The following is a 25631-nucleotide window of genomic DNA, read 5'->3' on the forward strand; positions in this document are numbered from 1 at the left end:
ACCCTCTCTGGTGCTGGATGAGCTGTGGCACACAATGAGGGGTTAACCTTTGCCATTATGTCTCATTAAAAAGTCAGACTGCAATCCCTCATTCCCCAAATCACTGCTGGGAGGCATCCAGAGCCTGCTTCATTAATGAAGAGCAATAACCAGAGCTTGGAGCCTCTCAAATGAGACAGTACTGTCTGGATTAGTGTGTCCTGTTGGAAGAGAATATAAAGCAGTCTGGTGTGGCAGACTCCAGCAGCAGTTAAGCACCCTCCCTGCACAGTAAATTTACTCTGTAAAATATGGTGGGAGAATGACACTTTTTTTCCTTTAATTTCACCAAGCCATTAGTGTAGTGTAGTGAAGCCTGCTTAGGTCACTGTCCCCTACTATACACAGTGGCACAACAGGCAGACTTTACATATATACACGTTGCAGCTGGCAGACGTCAGGGAAAAAAGCAAAATCAGCCCCATACAGTAGGAATATATGACCTCACCTTGTACTTCATGCTTGCTGGATCTCCTCTGGGTCCTCTCAATCGTTACAAAACCCACATTGGAGAGTGCAGAACCCAGCGCTAACTCCGGATCAAGGTGTTAGAGTGCGTGGCGGCTATGAGTGGATTTCAAACAAACGCAGCAGCTAGACCGCACTCAGGGACAATCTGAAAGCTCTTTGGGTTTGCTGAGCGCAAGCTGGGACAGCTATTTGCATACCGCCTCCGACTGGCCAGAAGAGGCTGAAATGAGAACGTGTCAATACATTCCTGTCCCCGCCCCCTTAGTGCACTCTGAGCCCAACACGCTGCGGCGTTTTTATGTGCGCTTATGTGTCTATATCAGGATTGGCCTTGATTTGCAAAAAATGCCGCGTAAAAAAAAGAAACTGACTCACGTCACGTAGCTGTGTTGATTTGACCTAGCAGGATTCTTAACTTGACATTTTATTTTAAAAGCCTGAAAATATAGCATCTCAGCAGAAATACTTTAGCTGGGGACAAAGGGGTGTTTCTTCTGCCAGAGAGCTGCTTTCTGACTGGGTAGTTTGCGCGCCTTCAGAAACATCAACTATCATAGGAAGCAATTCTTTTGCGAGGGCGATAAATAGGGTATAAGGTATTTGGGGCTCATTTATCTACACTGGGCAAATTTGCTCATGGGCAGTTACCTATAGCAACCAATCAGGGATTAGCTTTTTGAAGCCAGCTGCCAGTAGAACATTGAATGCAGCAATTTGATTGATTGCCATGGGATACTGCCCATGGGCAAATTTGCCCAGTGTTGATAAATGACCCCCAGTCACTCAGTTACTGGCCCTGTACATCATCCATTTTGATTTACAAACAGTGTGTGGTGTCTCTTTTCTAAAGTGAAGTAATGGTTTACAGTAGAAAAAACACCAGAGACAGTTTACTAAGCCATGGTCACGTCTGTCATTGCAAATCTTTAGCACATGTAGGCATGTTACTTTATAACAGGCCTGGACTGGGAGTCAAAATAGGCCCTGTCATTCCAAGTACACAGAGGCCCAAACACCCTCCTACCAGCCCACTATATGGTAACTTTGTATGGAGCCGTACAGCAGCCCCTCTGGCATTTGCCAGAATTCACAGATTGCCAGTCCGGGCCTGCTTTATAAAATGCTGTGTTCAAGATTACAAAGGTACACAAGGAGAGGACAAGCATTATAATAAAATATATATATATTTATATGTAAAATATTCAGAGAGTAAATGCCGTGTGGTAAGGGACAAGTAGGTATGAGTTCCCTGTCTGTCCTATAGTGTTTCTGGCTCCAACAGGCACAAATTGGAGTACAAAAGTCAGTGGTGTAACTAGATGTTACTGGGCCTGACAGCAAATTAATTTTAGGGCCCCCAACATATCAAGAGGTTGTCCTGTTTTACCAATATATGTTGAAATTGCTCTTTATTTGGGCCCTGTCCCCCCCCCCCCTGCAGCCACAGGGTCGGCATCTGCATCATACCTGTAGTTATGCCCTCACAAAAGTGAGCAAAATGTAGGCATTCGTGCTATGGCCTGTTATAACCAGCTACATACGATTTTACGCTACTACGATTTCACTACTAAAGCCACCTAAGGCAAAGTTCTCACTTTTTTCTAACAGCAGCAATGGCAATGTGTAGTTGTGAAAGGTTGTCTAGTAACTGTAGAAGAGAACAGCACAAGCCTCCAGGGAAAAAGGACTTTCTGCTAATGGAGAGTCTTTAAAAAAGACAGACACGGAGATTGTATTTGTATCCTCCTCAGTTTACTGCATTTTCTGTATTCTGAGCAGCAACTGCAAACCCTGTACTTCAGTTTGCTAGTCTGATATGTATCTTGCCTTCCTGTTTAAAGTAATGTGGGTGTAAAGCTCCCCATAGACGCAAAGATTTTTCTTGCCGAACGACCGATTTTAGCGAAGTCCGACCAATCCTTCGAAATTATCGTGAAGTTAGTGGGATTCGAACGATTGTACATCTTACGATTTTTCGGCCGACATCATGTTTGATCTATGTTTGCAGGGCCAAGCAGGCAGCTACACTTTGTTTTCCTGGCAAATGGTCTTTTTAGTTGATGGACAGTTCGTATGATCGTTTAGAGATAATCATGGTCTCACGATGACGATCGGATCTTTTAAAAATCTTTACATCTATGGCCAGCTTAACAATTGAATAACCATTGTTATGTGGTACTGTAAACATGTGTTGTGATTGCGAGAAACAGTACCAAAGAGTACCTACACATTATTTCTCTGGAGAAAAGGGATAGTGATGCTATCAGATAACTCCTCATTAAAACTGGATGCTTAGCCTTAAGGTAATATTATGCTGAGACCACATGTAATTACTTGTATACCTACCCTGATTGTGTGTGGGGTCAGTTCTCCCTTATGAAGAATCCTGTGAGGTATGATTGTACTGAAACAATATTTAATCCAATAAAGTGTATTTACAAATACAAATTACTTTCTGCAATAGAAAATGTATTTTAAAAAATTCAAAGGCACAAAATAAAGTATAACATATTCTGTAAGTTCACAGCGTGTTTACAAATGCATATTTGCTGAATAAGGTAAGTCAATTATTGACCTATTCCCTTTTGCATATTTTGTTTTTCCCTTTACTTCAATTGGCCTTCCTTATAAATAAATTGCTGTGCTTCACAAATTTGCATATCACCTTGCTGCCAGTAGTGAACATGATTCCCATTATTTTCACTAAAAAAGTTTCCCTGTCGTACATACATAAATATATTTTATAAACACAGTTTGTAGCTTGCATATTGTCCAGTTTGCAGTGCAGATCTTTGGATATTCAGTAATGTTATTTTTGCCTTCCTGCTTTGCCCCCCCTATCATGTACTTTAAATATATTCATCTTGCCTTTAGTATAGACTGGCTCTTGTTATTAAGGACTCAATCAAAAAGTGTCAGTCAGTAATTAGCATAAGCCTCAGTCACAGCCTAAATATATGTGCACATTTACTTTATACCTGATGCTGTTCATTTTTCTAGAAAATGAACCCCCGGGCTACAACTTTTAAACAATACAGGATGTATTCACTATACAAACTGCCCACAACAAGACTTTAAATAAAGTCACTATGTAAATTCCCGAAATCCAGTAGCCTGATCATTCTAGCTTTACATTCCATTCATGGAACCTGCAGTATTTGGAGTGATAGAAGCATAGGTCTTAAAGGGCAAATCCACTAACATCTTGAATGACAATTGCCTTTACCATTGCAAATGACCTGTCTGACTTGAACTCCACCCTTTTTAAATGGCTGGAATTTAGAGTGATAAAAATGTACCTGCAGGGGAAAGTAAAAAGCCTGATTTATATGTATTATAAGTTCCTAAAACATTGTTTTTCTTGTCAGTGGGGAAACAGCAGTTTTCCAATGAAAAATAAACACCCTTTTCACGTTTAAACATTTCTTTATGGTCATAGCCAATATGGTTACAAATATCATCATATCTAAATGTCAGTACACCAATGCAAAGACTGTAATAACACCAATGTTGTGATGTGGTATACAGGGTGTTTTCACACCAGGATTGCTTATGTATTACTCCACATGTTGCAGGTTTTTTGGAATAATTATGATTTAAAGCAGGTGCTGGTGCTTCCCATTAGAGTCACTGGGTAGTGACCCATGGCAATTTCTAGAATTCTGATTGTACTCTGTAACAACAATCAAAACACTCTGTATATTGTAGCCTGTAAAAGCCACAAATTAGGCATCAGCCCCTCAGTACATTTGCTTTATAATCAGCTGAGCTATAGAGACCTCTGTATATTACAGGGCAACCCTTTTGAAATAAAAAATAACAAAGTGGTATGAAGGCGATACCTTTATTGGCTAACTATGATAATCATAGCAATCTTTCAGAACATTTTAGTTCCTTTTTCAAGCTGATTACAACAACTTTAACTAGACCTCTGCATGTAATAGTAATCAGAACATCATGTTCTTCAAATGCTACTTGGACCTTGGCTTTTTTAAGTTTGAGATCATAATCTCCAGACCACCACAGTTCAACTGTTACACTATCCAGCCTAGGTACTAATGCGTGAAATGTCTTTTAGCATAATAATTAGGCTTCATTGAATAATAATAGGAGCCAATGAGAGATCTCTTTTAGGGTGGAGACAGTTCTTAATGATTAAGCTGTCTCATGCAATTCTGTGAATATAGTTAATGGTAAAATGGATAGATATGTAAGAAGGCAACCATTTACATAATGACGCAAATACTGCAGAGAAATATAAAATAAAGGAAGGGGTATAAAACATATACAGTACACTGTAAACAATGTGGCCCTTGTGGAAAGAGGTTTCAAGGACCAAAAATGTACACACATTTTTATTATGTTGTTTAGGGAAGAGAAGCATCATATTATTATGCATTAGAGTTACATTCCCATACACTGCTTAAAATTAGTCTGTTGTTGTCAGTATTGTGGCAGGTACATCTGATTTGGAATTTGTTTAAGTGAAAAGCTACTCATTTTACAATTTGGTTACCAATAAAAAGAGGCATTTTTAAGAGCATCTGGTATTCATCATGTGAGTATAAACACTGACATGCACACCTGTCTCACATTCCATACAACTGGATCAGAACACAGAGGACTCTCTTTCAGTCAGCCTACACAAAGAAACCTTGAGAAAACAACAGCCCCGAAAGTGATGTAAGTATTATTGCATATATTATTAGTATTTTGTATGTATAACCTGACACTATATTCCTGTACAATAAAAGGGTGTATACACGAAACATACAAATGAAATACAAAAACTGATCGATAATGACAGTAGAGATTATTTTCTTCCATCGTCTAAGGCAGGTCCCCAACCTTTTTTTACCTGTGAGACACAGAAGTTTGGGAGCAACACAAACAAAAACAAAAGTTCATATGGGACGCCCAATTAGGGCTGCTATTTGCTATCCCTTATGTGGACTGCCCCACAGTTTCTATAAATTACATTCATATTATATGTCATTGACAACATTTAAATATTAAGTTCCATCCTTGGAAATACAGTACTAATCTTATATTTATTGTATGCAGATGTTGCAGGTACTTTTTTATATATGAACCTGTTGCTGAACAGAAGAAGCAACTGTATCTACACCAGCACAGTGCAGTCTCTATACAAAAAGGGATCTCTGATAGAGGCTGAAAGAAAAATTACCAGTGCACGTGGAATCAAACCATGAAGCACTGCCAAAAAAAAAAGCCTAACTCTAACAGACAGTGAGCTCAAGCGTAAGGTATGGCTGCTTTGCAGATCATGTCTGGTCTGCCTGGACTCTGCTAGAGTCTGCTGGCACGCTCAGTCTCACTTTGGAGAAAGAAGTGAAGCAATCAAGAATCTTAGCTATGCGTGGGCCAGAGATGAGGAATGCAAACATGCTGAAAACAATCACAGTAGGAAAAAAGCTTGAAATCTTATTTAGTAAAAAATAATCAGTGCCTTTAGATAAGGGATTTTTTATTTCGCATTTTTATTTTAATATGCATTTTTATTTCTCTGCGCATACTTGAGAGGTAAGGAGAGATAAAAATGAAAGAAAGGAAGGAAGTCTTAACAGGAAACCAATCTCCTTATCTGGACTAAAGCTTGACTGCATGTGAAGTAATTAGTGATTCGGTCATTTTAAATGAGTCACCTCTAATTATAAAGGTAAACATAATACTATGTTAGGTCCCCTAAGGCAGGGAGTTTATCAGCTCTGTGTAGTAAAATGCTTCGCTTCCAATTGCATCTGTCTGTTCATCCTTTGAATACCTGGTGGAAATTGTTAGACAGCATTACTTTTGCATTTTCTACCATGTTGTGTTTGAAAAGACAGCTAGAACCCTTAATAAATATGGCACAATTTCACCAGTCATCAGGTATAAGGGTGTATTATGTTCCTCATGGTGATCTGATTTCCCTGGACAAGGCTGCACCAGAGGAACACAGAAGGGTAGGACTATACAGAGGGTACTATATTAAACAACAACAATTCATCTACTGATTCACTCAACCTAATGTACTCCCCTCAGGACTTTGCTGACTTATTCAGAAGTAAAGTCCATTTGGAATCAGATCCCCACCTCTACTAACACAAACTATCGCCTCCTTCCTAAGCCCCCTTCTGCCTGCCCTAATTCTTTCAACCCTGTAACTGCCTTCAAAGCTATCATGTGGCTTTTGGAACTTCCCCTCGCCATTCAAAAAGGCCTTTGTCAAGCCTATTCTTAAAAAGGCCACACTTGACCCATTCTGTCTCTCTAATTACCATCAACTGCACCTCAAACTGAACCTAACAAAAATTGAACTGATCCTTTTCCCCTTTTTTCTACAGATGTCTGGGGGTCTCTCTCTCTCCTTTTTTGACCATATTATCACTGCTGTCAATGCATTGCAATATTGCCAAAATACATCCCGTCCTAACACAAGCAACAGCTAAAATGCTAATACATGCTCTCATCCTATTCAGCTTAGACTACTGTAACCTGTTCAAACTTGCCTCTCAAGCTCCCATTTTTCACCATAACAGTATGTATTAAAATCTGCTGCTAGAATTCTCCTCCTCTCATCCAAGACAAAGCAGGCCACTCCACTGCTGAAATCCTTAGCATGGCTTCTCATAAAACAAAGAATAAGTTATAAACCCCTTTTCATAACCTTCAAAGCCCTTCATTTCTCTTCTCCTCACTACATCTCTTCTCTTGAATCTTGTATCTGGAAAGAATCTTCCCTTAATCTTTTCAGACTGTCTTTTCTGAAAGGGAGTCTGGTCTGAATATGACTTATGATGTCATACACTGATGGTATAAAAAGTTAATATATAGGGTTCATGCATTCTTTATATACTTCTGTTTCTCAGTGTATTCTATCAGCCCTGTTGTACACTAGCCCTAGACAGTTAAGATCTATGGCTTTAGTCTTGCAACCCTTTTTTCTTGCCTTGGAATGTTCTTTTACTAAAGCCAGTTACCCTGCACATGCATAGTGACCCTGGGTTTTTGTAATTGCTACCTGCTAAGGGACTGTGAGAGGAAAAGGTTATACGTATAGATAGTCTAACTTTCCCTTTCAACAACACATGTAGAACATTGGGAGAGTAGTTATTTTCTTTTATTATATTTTCTTCTGACTATCTTATCTCTTCTTTAGCATGTGTCATTTTTTAGAGTAGTCTCACTTTGGCCCATCCTGTAGCAGACCCAGTATCAGGATCAGTTTTTCACTATAATAATTTGGTCTTTCATCCAACTACCATTCATACTGGAAGTAGTTATGCTATACTACAATCTGATTTCTGCACATTTGTGCTTCAAAATTATTTTTAAGAAGGGAGGGAGCGAAGCATTATTATCATAATTGGAGCAACTTATTATTATTACTACGTTATTCTTATAATCTGAATATAACTGTATTACGATGTCATGCACTGATGGTATAAAGAATTAATGTACAGGATTAATTTATTCTTCACAAATTTTTTCACAATACATGCTGTCAGCCCTGTGGTGTATAGGCCCTATACAGTTAAGATCTATGGCTTTAGTCTTGCAATCCTTCTTTCTTGCCTTTGAACATAATTTTACTGAAGCCAGTTACCCTGCACATGTATAGTGACTCTAGGTTGGTGTAATTGCTACCTGCTTAGGGACTGTGAGAGGAATAGGTTATAATTTAGTCTAACTTTCCCTTTCATTACAATCTTTTGTTGAGTAGAGCTCCTGTTTTGCCTGAGAACACATGTAGCACATTGGGTGAGGGGCTCATGATCCCTCCTTTCACTGGAAAGGAAGAATAGGGTTATCCAAAAACATCCTTTCTGCAAAGTGACTCTTCAGATGTAAGGAGAGAATAAATGTGGAGTTCAAGAATACTGTTTTGTTGTAATGTTTATATTGCAATACTTATGGCATATACTGTATACAGTATATGTAGCATGTGTAACTACTAATCTATATGAAAACAATAAAGGCTGAGGTTATTTTGACTAAGATAACACCAATGGACTTAATAGTACATAACAAGAGAGGTGTGGAAGGAGATCAACAAAAGCATGAAGAACCAATAGATCTAAATTGAAAACAACCAACATCTGGTCATTGAGAGCCATGATGTGAGGAGGTCAGGAAAATGCTGGCCAATCACTGACAAAATCAAGGCTCATCTGATCCTCCAATCTAATGATCACAGGGCCTGAACTGACTCATCTAGAGGAACCTTATCATTAGTCTGTGCATGGCCAAATTTATTGTTGTGCTAATGATAAAAGAACTCTTGCTAACTAGTGAAATGCTACATTTTAGGTAATATGGTCATTTTCAACCTATGAAAAAAAATACTCCATTGTCCATATTAGCTATTGCAAATTGAGTATTTTGTTTCCAACTTCATTTGCCACCTGTGAATAACCATTTTTCTAAACCTCTATAGTGGCACAAATTGGTGTATTCAACCTGTATAAGAAATGACTAAAAATGCACCTTTGTACCAGTAAAAATCTGAACAAATAATATATAAGTCTCATGAAGGACAGGGATCTCCTTACTCTTGTCTCTATGACACATACCCCCATATGTAATAAGATGCACTAAGTTTACCCAGGAGCAGTAACCCATAGCAACCAATAAGATGTTTGCTTGTAACAGGTGACCAGTAAATGTTGCCTGCTGATTGGTTGCTATGTGTTACTGCTCCTTTGCAAACTTAGTGCCCTTTTATTGCATAACCCCCTAAACCGTATGTTGTATTTATTATTGTAATGAGCCCTGTTTGTTCTATTACTTTTTACATTTGGCTTTTATTTTCATATTTTACAGATTCCAGATTCTTATTGCATCATATTTTTTTATTGGTTTGAATTCTATACAGAGGAATCAGATATACAGTGCATCAAAATTGGAATATTGCCTGTATGGTCAAAGAATTACAAGTATCTAAAAATAGGGTTTTATTGTGTGGGTGAAGGGGTGTGTATATATGTATGTATGTCTGGTAATCCATATGTTATTACTTCCCACCTATACAACCATAATAACCTAGTCAACAGTTCAAAAGTGAATCACAAAGCAATGAGAGATAAAACAGTAAAGCACTGAACAAATGGTTGGTCAACCATTTATTGTAATTTCTACAACACTGCAGAAATGGCAAGAACCATTACTACAAAAATTACCTGCAAGATAAGTTGCAAAATCATACTTTGTAGAGAATTTATGAGCACATCCATGACTTTACTAGAAGATACCAGTCCCTAAACACCACCCTCAAAAACCTTGGGGAAGGAAACCTGAAAATATTAAACTGTGCATTGTTCAGGAAGTCCTCTGGGTACCTTATAATGGAAGCTTTGGGGGCTGGGTTGGGAAAATATTAACATTGAGTCAGTGGTTAATCAAATACAATTGGCATTACTATAACAATTCACTTTGTTGATTGTATAGAAATAGCCTTCACATCCAGCACTAGCCTCAGACTCAACAACTAATGTAAGGCATTGTATAAAACCCTACTCTTTTGGCATACATAAATATCCCTTTCCAACAATTCCTTCTGTCTCGACCGGAACTGGGCTGGCCAGCTGCTCTTGGTGAGTCAGAAAGGGATCTGACAACTGCTGGCAGGAGTTAGAAATGTGGTTGGTTTTATAGAATATTAGTATACCTCAATAATCAAAAGCTTTGCAAGTTTTGTTTTTATGTTTATAAGGATAGTAGGTTTCAAAAAGAATACATATCTATTATTTTTCTACCAAAAGTATTTATGATAGGCATGCTGGTATATATTGTTGGCATATGCATATGAACTACAATTACTGTTGGCATATGCATGTGAACTACGATGCTTTCTAATGTACAGATTATGGATGACCCCACCTACTGTACATGCCTAGTTTTTTTGCCAACAATGGTGACCTAATAAGGATTTGATCATTCCAAAAGCTAATATGTGGACCTATACATGGATTCATTAGTATATTATTGAATTCTATTGCCAGTTTGGCATATGTGTGGCTAGCTTAAAGACCCAAAGCTACTGTTTGGAGAGAATCTGTATTTCACTGGGAGTATACAGTATACTTCCCTTTGAAACACTGGTTAAAATAGCATGGTCTCTTTTTGGTTTAGCGATTTTTATGACTTGTAAAATCCTTAGCCAAACTTACAGCAATAAAAACATTAACCAATTGACAGAGAAGGTCAGACATTCGCAAATAGGTCAAAAGCTTGCACAAACAACAGCTGTAGCACTAACTTGTGCACAAAACACTCATGTCAGTGCTTCGGTTTGTGAGTTTGCTATATTATTTCTTGAAAGCTTATGAGATACCATAGGGAGAGTGGCAGAGTATAGGTCATTTTTTTGTTTCTCAAAATGCCAGGTTCACTGTGTATAGCAAATTCTGAATAGTATTATTTGAAACTAGCATGCAATATTAGTATCAGTTTGGTTGGGAAGCAAAACTAGGCCGACAACCATTGCTTAAAACTGAGACTAATTAGATCTTTGAAAAAGAGCCTTAATAATGGTATTCTTTACTACGTTAGGACTAGTGTTCAATCATGACCCATGTGACAAATGACCACCTGATATTGTATGGACTGTCAGGGCAGCCATCAGGGGGGGACAGGGGGAGAGTTGTAGGGGGCCCCGAGGGTAAGGGGGGCCCGGCCACGCCACACTTTTGACTGACTTCGGGAAGGCATGGACGAGGCCTGGACTGGGAGTCAAAATAGACCCTGCCATTCCAAGCCCAAACAGCCCCCTACCAGCCCACTATATGGTAACTTTCTATGGAACCGTACAGCAGCCCCTCTGGCATTTGCCAGAACCCACAGATTGCCAGTCCGGGCCTGGCATGGATGTTTAAGGGGCCCTGGCCACCAATTTTCTCATAATTTTTTTTCTCAAGTGGGTTCCTACCCACCAATATTTTTTAATGGGGGGGCCCTGGCCACAAATGTTTTTTTATGGGGGGCCCTGACCACCAATATCTTTTATTTTTTATTAACATGTGGGAACCCTAGCCACCAATATTTTTTTGTTTTTTTACTGTGTGGTGGGGGCGGACCTGTGGGGTGGGGAGGGCAGACCTGTAGGTGGGGCTTGCGGTGGGTGCAGCCCAGGGGGGCCAGGAAATTTTGTTGTATGGGGCCCTGCGATTTCTGATGGCGGTCCTGTGGACTGTATTTCAACATAGTGATTCCCTTTTATCTGCTTTCAGAGATTTTTGTTTTTGTCTGTCCCCTATTTGTGTAGTAATTTCAGTGCTACAAGTTCATTGTAGTGACCTATCTACTTAAAAATATAGTCAGCCTTAATTGGCTTGGTTCATTTCAATAATGATTTTAGGAAGGCTCACAGTTGAATTTACTTGGCCAGTCTGTGAAAGTATATTTTCAGTCCCTAGTTGCAACCCAAGCGATTGACTGATTAGACAATTCCTTGTGAATCTATCTGCACATCAACACTGCTGCATTGAAAATGACACTTACCTATATTGCTGGTCATGGGCCAGAGATTCAGGCTCAACATACAGTATAAGCTACATGCTATATTCAATGCATTTCCTGCATTTTCATGAATATTGTAGTGAAATATTAGCCACAACCTCAGAATTTACTCTGCCTATGAAAAATATTGATTCTTGGATTTAATTTAGATCAGTAAAAAGTGAGCAAAGATTTGGAAAATAGGCAACAAAGAGTTTTAAAGGTATGAAACCTAGGAACACTGTAAACATGGGGTAAATATTTAACACTGGTGTAAATGTTACATCAGCGCAGAAAACCATAGCATTCATTTTATTTTCATTAACCTAGTGCATTATATCAATGACAGCAAACATATTCATGAAAGATTGCTGCTATAGTGTACTGCACCCAAGACTGTATCTTTTTCCTGGGAAAAATTTATTTTTTTTGCAGCAGACTTTGTTTTCAGTGGAAAGAGTAGGTTAACCAAACTTTTAATAAATAGTATGGAATATTTATCTTGGCCAGGATTTCTGTTCTTTTGGAGGAAAGTCTTCAAGGACACACATCATTTCCCTGTTACTATTGTCCACATGCCAATTGTTTTCTCTAAATGTTACACAAAGCAGCTATTATGTTTTGTGTAGCTGATCAGCACCCACTTACGCTGTACCACCTAATACTGCAATGGCACAGCACTCAGATTTCTTTATTCTCCCTATTGATAACTTGTTGCCAGTGTTTGTAGCGAGATTCTGTTTAGGTTCTGTTAATAAATCTGGAGACAAAGACAGATCATCATATTTCTTCCAAGTTGCCTTTGGCATCTGGCATCTTCAAATAGATGTGGTAAGATACCAGGCTTAAAGGGGCTGTTCACCTTTGAGTTAACTTCAGTAACACCAGTATTCTGAGGCATTTAGCAATTGGTTTTCATGTTTTACTATTTGAGGTTTTTGAGTTATTTAGCTATTCATTCAGCATCTTTCCAGTTTGCATTTTCAGCAATCTGGTCGCTAGGGTCCAAATTACACTAGTAACCATGCACTGATTTGAATAAGATGCTGGAATATGAATAGGAGAGGACCTGAATAGGAAGATGAGTCATTCAAAGTAGCAATAACAATACATTTGTAGCTTTACAGCTGGGGTTCATTGACCCCCATTTGAAAGCTGAAAAGAGTCAGAAGAAGAAGGCAAATAATTAAAAAAATGAAAATTAATTAAAAAGTTGCTTAGAATTGGCTATTCTATAACATACTAAATGTAAATTTAAAGGTGAACCAATCTATACAAATAGTGATTGGACTGTAAGGTAAAGTGGAAACATTTTTTCCAGTAAGGTGGGCAGAATGGAGTATTGGTGGCATGAACGTATGAAGCAAATCCTTCAGAAACAGTGCCAAGGCAGTTCTGTATTTAGCTCCAAGTATAACGTAGAATAGTACAGGGCCTTGCTAATGTCATCTAGCAGTGACATCATCCGAACCAGCCAAAAATACAGAAAAGGAGCACACTGGTAGAGCACAGTTTGTGGTTGGAGTAACGGCTTTCTTAGTTTGATATATGATTGTGTTTTGCAATTACTTGGAAGCTGGAAAAGAATGAACATGAAGGAAATGCTAACCACTGCAGGGTTTTTTACCCTTATATAATAGCTTTTTTTTTTTTACTGCTCACACCAGTTTATATGTTGTCAAAATTGTTATTGTACTACCTACAAAGATAAATACAGGGATGAAGTAAGCTGTGTGCGTCTCTTATGATCTCACTTTCCTTAAATAGACTCCATGGTCATATGAGGCACTTCTGTTCTTTTGTTTTAATTTAGATCTTACATTTCTTTAAGGGAAAAAGGATTGCTGACTCAAACAATTACGGGCATGGAAACTTCCCAAGAAAAGAGTTTTGTTTCCTTTAGGGCTATTCCACACCGGGAGATAGCGACACGTTTGCGGTCGCGGCGACAAAGCGCCGCAACAGTCGCCGCGACCGGTGCAGGCGACAGTTTTGTATGGGCGCCTATGTAAAAACGCCTGTGCTAACCACACGAGGCGATGCGCTTTTCAACAGTCGCCTGAAAATGGCTCGCCAGGCTTTTTCAGGCGACTGTTGAAAAGCGCATCGCCTCGTGTGGTTAGCACAGGCGTTTTTACATAGGCGCCCATACAAAACTGTCGCCTGCGCCGGTCGCGGCGACTGTCGCGGCGCTTTGTCGCCGCAAACGCGTCGCTATCTCCCCGTGTGGACTAGCCCTTAACCTCTCTAATGCTTTGAATGTTGCCACAGTGGCAAGATTGAGGTATGGGACATGAAATATATTCTATGCTAAAAGTTCTTGGGAAAAAGATGTAATCACTCTGCTATGTAAGGGTAGAGAAAGTTCAACATTTTCCACTGAAAATAAAATTGGATTTGAAAATAGTTACAATAGGTATCAAGAAATAATATATTTATACATTGACACTATAATTTATTTTAAAAAAGGTCCCTGTTTGCTTGAAAAAAGGGAAAAAGTATAAAAGGCCATGGCCACAACAGGAAATAAGTAACTTCTGTTGTGAATAGATTACATGATTTACACAAAACTGGATACTCCCTTCCACACAGTTTAGACACAAGGGAATTCTTAGGGCTCTGCTACAGGGGCGTTATCATGAGCTAGCCAATGTAAAATCATGTATTAGGTAATGAATGATATCTCTATCTTAAGAACTTTAGAAAGCTCTAAAAGGGACTTGGTTTCTGTGTACCACAACAGGGAAAGTGATACACAGCAGGCCACTCGCCTGGGCATGGATAGTATGGAATAATCCTCTTATTGGTAGTATTAGTGAACCTACAGAACTCAAAAACATTTGGTACGCCATAATTAATTGCTCCTGCTCAGCAGGATCAACATAGCAGGAACTGCAATTGGTTGTTTGATCACTGAATACTAAGAAAGCCTAGTGTGCCATAGACTACATAGTAAGCTGCATAATATAGATGTGCAAAGGCACATAGGAATATTTTGGGGATGTTATGCGTGCCATGTTTAAACACAGAAAGCTAAACTGCCCTAAACTGACTTCCATTGCTCTTTGAGAATCTTATGAAAGCAACAGGATCTATGCTTTTCTCTGCCGACACTGGTAGCTAGCTTTGGGGTGTTAAGTGCAGGGATGCACCGAATCCAGGATTCTGCCTTTTTCAGCAGGATTCGGCCAAATCCAAGTGCCTACCAAATCCAAGTGCCTACCGAATCCAACAAATCATGTTACTTTTGTCACACAAACAACTTATGCAAGTTGGGAAAGAGACTGAATACCAATCCAATCCGAACCCTAATTTGCATATTTAAATTGGGGGGAAAAGGGGGAAAGAGAACTGAGTGCACAGGTTGTTTGTGTGAAGAAAAGTAACATGAATGTTTGGATTCGTATTAGGTTCGGCCAAGTTCCTAAAATAGTGGATTCAGATCCCTGTGTGTGTTTTCTACATCAATGGATAAATTATTGTTTTTAAATGTATTACTTGATTACTAATTTTCCACTGTATTTATCTAGATCCCTGGCTGAATGCACGATTCCTGGCTGAATGCATGCAATGTGAGTTTTACCATATGGGACATACTATACTGTATTTTATGTTGCTTTACGATTTGCTTTGTGCTGGTTTTCAATTGTGCTCTCTATATATGTGTTAGTGTGTGAATGTATATATTTATTCACACAACCACACCAACCACAAAAAGTAAAAGGCTCGATGGGGATTTGTAGAAGAACAGCATAAATTCTTATTTGAAAATTCTCAAATAGCACTCACATATCACTTCCTGTTTCCTGTGTGATATGAACCTTATATTCAATGATGAATAGCGTTGTGGTCTACATGCTAAAATATAAGAAACCTTCTGCTTCATATTTTTTGCATGAAACACATTATGCAATGAGTGTATTACCATACATTTTAATGGTTGTGTTTTAAACCATGATTTTCTTGCTTCATTGACATAATAATTAAAAATTCTGCATAGATACACACACACACACAAATATATTTATATATACACAAAAAGGCACAACCAGCACAAGACCCATGCGCCAGGCTCAAGAGCTATGTGTATTGCATTCTGCCTATTAACATGAATAGCTACATATTAATGTTGGGTTTGAAAAAAGACAGTAGTCCATCAAGATCAACCCTCCAACTGACCTCCACACATAGCACTTGTGCCCAGCATTCATAGACGAGCCCTGATAAATATTTATTTATTTTATTTTTGAAGAAAGCCCTATCTACTCTTGCACTTCGCCTGGTCTGAGCTGGTGAAGGCAAGTCTGGCGCAAGAGGTAACGTTCAGTAAAATGCACAAGTTAGTGAATTAGCGAAGTTACGTCCCTTCGTAATATTTACATATATGTACGTATTTACGGCGCTGTATGCTGGTGACTTACATTGTGTAATTACATTGTGTGTTGACAAGCAGTACGGCTACATTCTGCATGTAAATTGTTTTCAACTTGGCTTTTTTTAGCAAAACGTTACTAAAATTCTTCTGAATGAGAAAAAACAGAAATGCATGTTAGGAAAAGAAAACGACAGGCTGAAAAACGCATATAATCATGCGTGTGTGGTTTCATTGTCGTATTTACCCTCATAAAAACGCCACGTTTGACCTTGCCTTTAAAGTGATACTGACACTAAAAATTTAATTTTTACCTATAGGTCATGTTGATCATTTTTTGCTGAGAGGTTTGTTTTTGTATATAATTGTTAGTTGAAGTTCCTAAGCCTGACTCTCTGACACTCTGACACTCTGACTTTGCCAACCTGACTGTCCCATCTCAGCCTGTTAGTTACAGTTTCTAATGCTAACGGACTCCTGCTGCACAAATATGGCAGCCTCCTCATACAGGAACATGGGGGATCAGACAGGTAATGTAAAAGCATCATGCAAATACTTTATGGCTAGATGTTAAAAAAAGTTTAATTTCAGGTGTCAGTATCTCTTTAAAGTTAACTAAATATGGTGTAGACTGTGATATTTTTGTCAGGGGACCTATCAGCTCCCAGCCGGCAGAGGTCAGGACCAAGGAGGAAGCTTTAGGGTTAAGAGTCCAAATTCGCAGTACAGAAGGGTTCAGGCAAAGACGTAATACAATTTCAGGCAAGAGTTCAAAGGCAGGCAGAAAGTATACAGAATCGAAGTCCAGGCAGGGGTCAAAGTCCAATAATCAATCAAACAGGAATAATAGAGCACCCAGGAACGTTTAGCAAACAAGTCCTATACTTGGGCATTGAACCGGTGTCCTTGGCATCCTTTTATTTGAATTTGGCGCCGGTTCGTGACGTCATTGCGCTGGTGCCGATCCGTGACGTCCAAGTGGACCGCATGTGTGCCGACATCTTTGATACTTCGGCGCCACCGGGAGAAGACGCACCAATGTTGCCTCTCTCCAGCCCAAAATTTAAAAAGGTTACTGTCTCGTTGATGTGGGTCACTGAAACTGGAAACCAGTAATCTTGAGAATAGATTTTAGCTGTTAATATTTTTATCATGTACTTCTCTGTTCAGATCCTCTTCCATTTAGCTTCCATTCTGCCAAATTAAACCACTTCCTTATTTCTATGGTAGGTTGATCCTTAACAACTAGCTTAGAGTGGCACTGCCTGCATGATTATAAAACATAAATTTAAGGTTGAACAGCCTCTTTAATTAATGAGGTGTGAATGCCATGCACTCCATACTCCAGCTATTGTATATTTTGACATTAAATCTCATCAATAGCTATGTTCTGTGATTCTGTAAAACCAAAAATTTACCAGGTTTGCCTCAACTTAGTTCTTGTATGATAGGGGATGCTCTATGTAATGCATTATTGTCTGAATCAGGGATAGCCAGCCTGCTGCTTTCCAGCTATCCAAAGCTAAAGGCTTGTAGTTTAGGAAACAGCTGTAATATGGCAGATCAGAAATGACCAGGGGCTGCTGGGAAATTGACAAAATGTCTAGCCCCATGTCAGATTTCAAAATTGAATATAAAAAAATCTGTTTGCTCTTTTGAGAAATGGATTTCAGTGCAGAATTCTGCTGGAGTAGCACTATTAACTGATGCGTTTTGAAAAAAACATGTTTTCCGATTACAGGATCCCTTTAAGTTATCTAGCCATTCACAAAGAGCCCTGGGCCATTGGTCCGATCACAGAGGCTTGTACAATCCAGTTGGGAAAGAACCACATGAATGCCCCCTCAACCAAATGGATTTTGCAATCTACCCTATCAGTCATCTGTCATCCTCAGATATACAGTACCAGATATTGAGTGACAGTCATATGTGGTTGTGCAGACAGACAATATAAGCCCATGTTTGACCAGCTTAGATTGAACAATTTCGTTCTTAAGTAGCAAACAATTTGTTGTTTTTGCACTTCTACTGAAGCTTTGGGTCTGACAACAGGTTTGGCTCTATATAAATAAAAATTAATACAACTAACAGAGGAAAATGTCTTGTAAAGTTTCTGACCATATTATTGACGTCAGGGTACAATACAGGTTTTCTAACTGACTTCGCAAAGGCTTCTCAGTGAAAGAATTATCAATGTGGAATTAGAGCAGAGCCCCCACCACCATCATCATTTGCCCCACGCACACACATTCACATACAGAGGAACTAATGAAGAGAAATTATTGGCTCAAGACACAAACTAAGATCAATGAAAGACGTAAGAGCAAACTCAGGAAGTCATTTGATTACAAATCCCCCGGAGAGTGCCGAGTCTGAATAGGAAGGGAGTAACTTGGATAGTTCCTTCAGAATAAATATAGAAGAGTCCTTTGTATTGTGTAGCTTGAAGATTATTTGCAGAATTTCATATAATTGTCTCTGATGAGACTATAGCACAGAAGGTAAAACATTTCATGCAATGACTATAGGAATAGCAACTTAAATCTTACTTCTATATGATTTGTTCATACAATGTAATTTTTTTATTCTTATGTTATTAAAAAAAATCACCTAGCATCACACTAATATGACTGAGAAGTATTTTAAGGCAGATATATACACCATGTGGGGTCTTACATGTGTTTTTCTTTAATAGATAGTGTCTTATCACTACCTGACTTAAATATGTTCATGCATGTATGGGATCAGCCTGTCACTGCACACATAGGATGGATTTTGACAATAAAATGCAGACATTCATTTACAGCTGAATTCTGCATAGTGACAAATGGATCCCATCCAGGCCTGACTACACAAAGGGTGGCATCTGAGTTTTTTAGCTGATAGTGAAACCACATTATGTGACATTATCTTTATAGTATCCTATTGTTTGTAGAAATTGTCAAAATATAAAGGGAATATTCAGTGTAAAGGGGGCAAAGGAAAATTCCTTTGATAAAACGTACTAGTATTGAAAGTGGCAGATTGATCTCTGCAGATTCCCTATGGGAACATTGTGGTGATTCAACAGGGGAAACAGCTGTCACTCATCTCTCATTCCTAAATGGGAAGCTCCAAGCTAATGCCGCACAGGAGCCAAAATAGTGAGGCAAAGGACCTACGCTCTTCTGAAGGATAATTGGTTTAAATATCCTTTTAAAAAGCTAGAAATATCTTCATACAAAGATTGGGGCTACATGTGGAAAGATTAAACTAGCGATGTGTAATACTTAGAAAGATCAATTTGTTTCCCTTTATAGAAATGGTACTGCTGATGACTTCTCTTTAATCTGTTTCCTGTTACTAATTATCATAAACTGCTGAAGGTCACAGCACAATAGGCCACAGCAGCATATAATGAATTATATGAAGGGCTTGATCTGTCTCGTGGATTCCTCTCACAGACCTCAACCTACTTAAAGGTTGAGTAAATATTTTTTAGGTATGCTGGGAGTTGTAGTTCCCAGAAGCTTGAGGACTTTCCACCATATGTTATAAAAACACAAAGGAACCAATAAAATGTTATATTTTAAACAGGTGGTCAGTAAATGCTACCTGCTGATTGGCAGCTGTAGGTGACTAGAGCTGTACCAAACTTTACTCGTTTTATTATATAACCCCTAATGATCCCACCAGCAATCCAGAGCATGAGCGAGCCTGAAGTGGCATGCAAGCTAGAGGGCTTACCATGGGTCAAACAAAGACAAAAGTCCTCTGCACTCGATCCATTATCAATATATTAAGGATACTGAATGAGTTAGCGAGTGAGTGAGTGCAGGACTGTACTAAAAGAGGGAGAGCTCTCGCACACCCGGAATAATGTAAATAATAGGCAATTAGCTTGGTGCTCGGTGATAGAGGCAACGGCAGCCTCCAAATATCTGTAAAAATCAAGCATACCGGCACACAACACCGTTGCAAGACCCGAGAAAGGGGCGTGCCCCGAAACTATGCATTTTGTGCATTCAAATTTTTCTGCACGGGAATACCTGCAAGGCTGCAACAAAGGTCTTGTGTGCCGGACTGCCGGTGTCTTTGTTTTTTATGAGTGCAGTACTGGGATAACGTATGGCAGATATTGTCACCAAGTGCTCCTCTCCTGTCACTGCCAATGTTTGTGACAGTGGCAGTCATGATCATAGCTTCATGTGTAGTACAGTAGCAGAACTTTCAAAAGCTTTCTCTGATGTAGTTATAAGTCAGAAGAATTTAAGCATGGGAGACAGACTGGTGTGAATTATGTGTTACCTGTGGGGATGTTGGATGTGCTTCATCTAATGAGCCTAATGAGATTCCAAAAGAAATAACAACCCTATCTTTTAAGAACATTAAGGAGGATATACATGACTAGCTGAACAAATAAGACAGATAACCTGGTATTAATTTGTTCACAATCTATCTGTGTTGTAGCATGTTTTAAGGCAATTTCAGAATGATATAATCTCTTGCTTAATGCTTACCAGGGTTATCAACTATTCTACTGGCAATTCTGAGAAAATGTACAAAAAGACAATATTTTCACTCACAAAGGGCACTACTAATTATAATCACAATTGGTAAAGGGAAGTCAGAAATTAGAAGAAAGAATTTCCAATCTATACACAGTTCCTGAACCGATTCTGATGTGCTTTTTGGTGGTGTTAACTGTAGTTGTGTCACCACAATGCATTCTTACTTTTTCACCCCCCCCATAAAAGTAATAATGTATTGATTTTTAGGATTGTTGGTTAATTTACGAACAAGGGCAAAAATGGGGATCACTTATAAAGGAAGTGAAAAATGAGGGCAACTTACATGTAGTTGTGTTACATATGCTAATTCAAAATGAGTGCATAGAAAATATTTTGAACCAGTGCAACAACATAAAATATGTTTGCTACAATTCAAATGTAAAAGCTTCAATATATATTATAAACATAAAAGGTAATTAATTGGTCCAAATGGTGAAATAAAAAATGGGTAAATATAAGCTCACAGTCTGAAAAGAGCTTGTTTTGAATTATATATCATACATGAGTAATTTTAATATTGCTGGTAAGTCAGTTTATAGAGAAAACCAAGAATAGATGAAAGGGATACATCTAAAGAGATCTGACACCATATGGAAAGCTAAACCCCCTAGAATTAAGAGATCAACTCTTTTCCATCCAAAGAGAAGGAGAGGATTAATCCTTCCTTATCTGACCCAGATATTACCCTTCACAAACTGGATGGCCCTTACTTGGTGAACCAGTGTATTGGAGCTGTTATAACCAGATGTACTTAGCACCTATAATGTAAATCTAAGGGGATATAATTAGCCCTTAGGCAATAAGCAGTCTGGGAGCCAAAAAGGAGCTTGACAATGGGTGAGGCTAATGGTGGCCATAGACACACAGATCCTATTGTACGAATCGAGGATTCGTACGATTTTTGGATGGTGTGCGGCGTGTGCCGACATCTTCCTCCGGCGGAGATCGGTTGTTTGGTCGATCGGTTGTTTGGTCGATCGGTCAGGTTTGATTTTGACCCGACCGATCCGGCTGGAGCCCATGGCACATCGTAATCTGATAGTTCGGCCATACGGGCGAATAATCAGATTACCCCCGATATAGCCATGCCTGTTAATGGCATATCGGGGAAAGATCCGCTCGTTTGGCGATGTTGCCAAACGAGCAGATCTTTGCGTCTATGGCCACCTTTTAAAGTCAGGAACAGGGCTGTATGCAGTGAGCTGGAGAAGCTGGACAGGTTGGATTGGGATGGCATGAAAGGAGAAGCAGGAGTTCGGACAGGCTGTGTGCACAAAAACATTATTTTGTGTGCACATTTTAAATTTGTGTGTGCTTTTTGAAATTCTATGTGCTCAGGCCAGAATAAATGCCAAACTTGTTATGTGTGCACAGCATAAAGGGAGCATTGAAGGATAGACTGGACTCCACAAAAAAGGCAGGGCAAACTAGAATGGGAAAGAGCAGACAGAGAAGCGAGGAAGAGTCAGGTCAGGAACAGGACCAATGCCGGACAGAATGAGACAGGACCAAGAAGGGCAGGTCAAGAGCAAGAAAAGTGAAAGTAAACGGCAAGCCATACTAGATTGTAAGCTCTATGGGACAGGGACCACCTTCCTACTGTGTCTTTTAGCATATGGTTCATAATCTTAAATGTATATTTATTTATAACTATGCTTGTTATTTATTTTTTATTATTATTCTTGCCCCCTTGTATGCATTTTTCTACACTGTAAAATTGTACAGCGCTGCATATTCATATATCGCTTTTATGTTATTCATAAAAAGTTAAGTTAACATACTGACCAAGCTAATAATCAGGCAAGGAACTGAAATTAGGGAAGTGCTTAAATAGGACATAGCCAGCTTTTATTGTCTGGCCCTTAGTAACCAGTCAAGCTGGAGGGATGTAATAGAGAAGGCAGGTGAAAGGATCAGAATTACCAAGCAGCTACTGGGAACTCTACTGACCCAGTGGTTAAGAAAGAGCAGCCAGTAATCAGAAGGGCCTTACAGCAACATGCTTTGGTTATTCTTAGTCCTTGCTTTTATCATTTAAGATCACTGTCTGTAAATTTTAATCCTTAGGAAAGACCATTTTCTTCTTTGTTTGGATTTGGCTTTACAACATTTGCCATATAAACAAAAGAATCTGACATTTTTATATTCAAATAATGCACAAATGTGCCGTTTTAAAAACTGCTTCATCTGTGAACAAAAATGTGTCTCCTTCAGTTGTCTAATGCTAGTGAATCCCTCATAACCATTATTAGGGATCCAATGGGTTGTATGTTTCAGAAGGGCCTTTTATATGAGGCAGAGACACAATCATAATAAAACACATTAAATGCAAGATTAGGATACAATGGAAATTATAACACATGTATGGGATCAGTTATCCAGAAACTCATTATTCAGAAAGCTCAGAATTACAGAAAGTCCATCTCCCATTGACTACATTTTAAACAAATAATCCAACTTTTTAAAAATTGTTTCTTTTTTCTCTGTAATAATAAAACAGTACCTTGAACTTGATCCAAAATCAGATATAATTAATCCATATTGGAAACAAAACCAGTCTTTTGGGTTTATTTATCATTTACATAATTATCTAAATCTAAAAGATTTAAGCTATGAGGATCCAAATTATGGAAAGATCCATTATCCAGAAAACCCCAGGTCCCTAGAATTCTGGATAACAGGTCCCATACCTGTAAAGTAGTTTTAGGACAAGGATATGTTTTGAAGAAGTGGCAGAACTAAATGTGTCCGGTATTGATTTATGATTGTAGCCATGAATACTTATAAGGATAACCCACGTGATAGAACAGTCAAGTTACTGATCTGAGGATTTTTTTGAAATCGAGTAATATATATGATTCAAATGATGCATATTCTCTGTAAAATACAGCAAAATGTGAATTATGTAAAAGGGATGTTAATCTTATTCAAAGATGGTTACAGTGGTATCAGGACAAAACTTCTGTTTATCATATACAGTATCTTATTTCAGATTAAGGTGTAGTAGAAGTATTGAAGACATATGAAGATGCAACGCAGTAGAAATTAGAATTATGTTGCTTATGTTAATAAGATCAGGAGCAGTAAAGGCTGGCAAATGATACTGCAGTACTTGGCCCTGTCAGTCTTGAGACAAGAAATCAAACTAGCAATTTCTTGCTTCACATAGAGTCGTTTTCTGGAATCAGTCAGTGAGAGTTAAGCCTGTGTGACCAGCGTTTTGCAGATAATTGTAAAGGAAGAGAACTGTTTCTATGTTGCTCAAACCTGTACTGAAGCAAACATCTAGTAATCAGATTCACCAGCAGAAGCAAAGATTAGACATAGAACTATCTTGCTGCTGGGGGCAAAGACATCTGTTAAATCAGTTCTTTATTTGTTTATAAAAGAAAAAAATTGGTAATTTTTTGCTGATTTTTTTGACCTATTTCAAGCATACATACATTTGTTTTATAGCCCTGAAAACTGTTATTAGTTAAAACATTAGTAGCAGTATATATGACTTAGTTCTGGCAGTTTGTCTGATGTTGATCTTAGTATTGTACCATCAGCAGATATGGAGATATCTCAAGGACGGCTTCAAAGATCATCCTGTAATCATGGTGTTAAATGGCATGTCAACCCAAAAATAAAAATTTGCCTAATAAAACAAAAGTCTAACATTCAATATGCATCTATTTAAAACAATTCAGTGCTTTTAAAGTTATTTTTCAATAGTCTGAGCCACAAGGGAACAAACATGGCTTTTAATAGCATTACATATATTAATAACTTAAAAAAAACACTGAAACTGTGTAATGAATGTATATTTCAAAGTTGCTTAGAATTATGTTTTCTTCTATTAGGCAAATTACATTTTTTTGCGTTGACATTCACATTCACCAAAAATTGGTCACAAAATGTGATGGCAATACCTCTTCTTGAAGCACCAGCAGAACTGGAAGTTATAGAAGCCACAACTACACCTAATTTCTGTTTACACAGGCCTTTTATTCTATTATTTAGCCGTTTGAGCCAAGGAATGGATCAATCTTGTTTGGATATCCATAGCAAAGATGACTAAAAAAGACAACTTCGGGCGACTATAGAAAGCGCATCGCCACATGTGCATTAGCGCAGGCGACTTTTCATTGCAGCCTATGGGGAAAAATGCTGAGGCAGTTCGGGGAGATAGTCGCTCAAAAGACGAGGCGATTAGTCGCCAGGCGACAAAATCTCCTCGAATCTCCTCATGTGGACTAGCCCTTAAGGAAAAGTGTTGGCACTGCAACCCCCTGCATCCCCTTACATTCAAGCTGTAGGTAACACAACTTTGTCATTAATTAATTATGACATTTAGGGGTTATTTACAAAACCTTGATTTTCTTTTCTGGTCTGGCTTTTTGGGGCAAAAACTCAAATTTTTAGTGGAAACAAAAACTCAAATTTTTCCACATTTATTATATCAGGATGTTGCAAAAAGCCTGAATCCAAAAACCCTGCATCTCAAACCTGTCGAGGTCATGTATAAGTCAATTTGAAGATACTGCCCTGGGTTTAGTGCGAAAGCTGTAAACTTTGAGGTTTTTGGGCAATAACTCAAAAGAATAGAGCAATTGGGGAGTAAAGTCTGAAAAATTCATACGATATATCGCTCGAGTTTTTCAAGTTATTTTATTGATAAATAAGATGAAATTATGGATGGAAGTTTGATTTGATCG

General features: G+C 38.5%; 1 protein-coding gene across 2 annotated transcripts in view; it reads right to left on the reverse strand.

The window, feature by feature from the left end:
• Positions 1 to 25631, reverse strand: part of nedd9.L (neural precursor cell expressed, developmentally down-regulated 9 L homeolog) — an 84818-nt gene that overhangs the window by 22970 nt on the left and 36217 nt on the right. Inside the window, exon 1 of one of the 2 annotated variants that reach the window (XM_018267792.2) lies at positions 488 to 776. The exons of the other annotated variant lie outside the window; for it this stretch is intronic. Within the exon in view, the coding sequence (XP_018123281.1) occupies positions 488 to 499 (12 nt within the window). The 5' untranslated portion in view covers positions 500 to 776. Of the gene's footprint in view, positions 1 to 487; positions 777 to 25631 lie in introns of those variants that run through there. 2 annotated transcript variants of the gene reach the window in all.

This window comes from Xenopus laevis, chromosome 6L (assembly GCF_017654675.1).
Source record: "Xenopus laevis strain J_2021 chromosome 6L, Xenopus_laevis_v10.1, whole genome shotgun sequence".
In the NCBI taxonomy this organism is placed as follows: Eukaryota; Metazoa; Chordata; class Amphibia; order Anura; family Pipidae; genus Xenopus; species Xenopus laevis.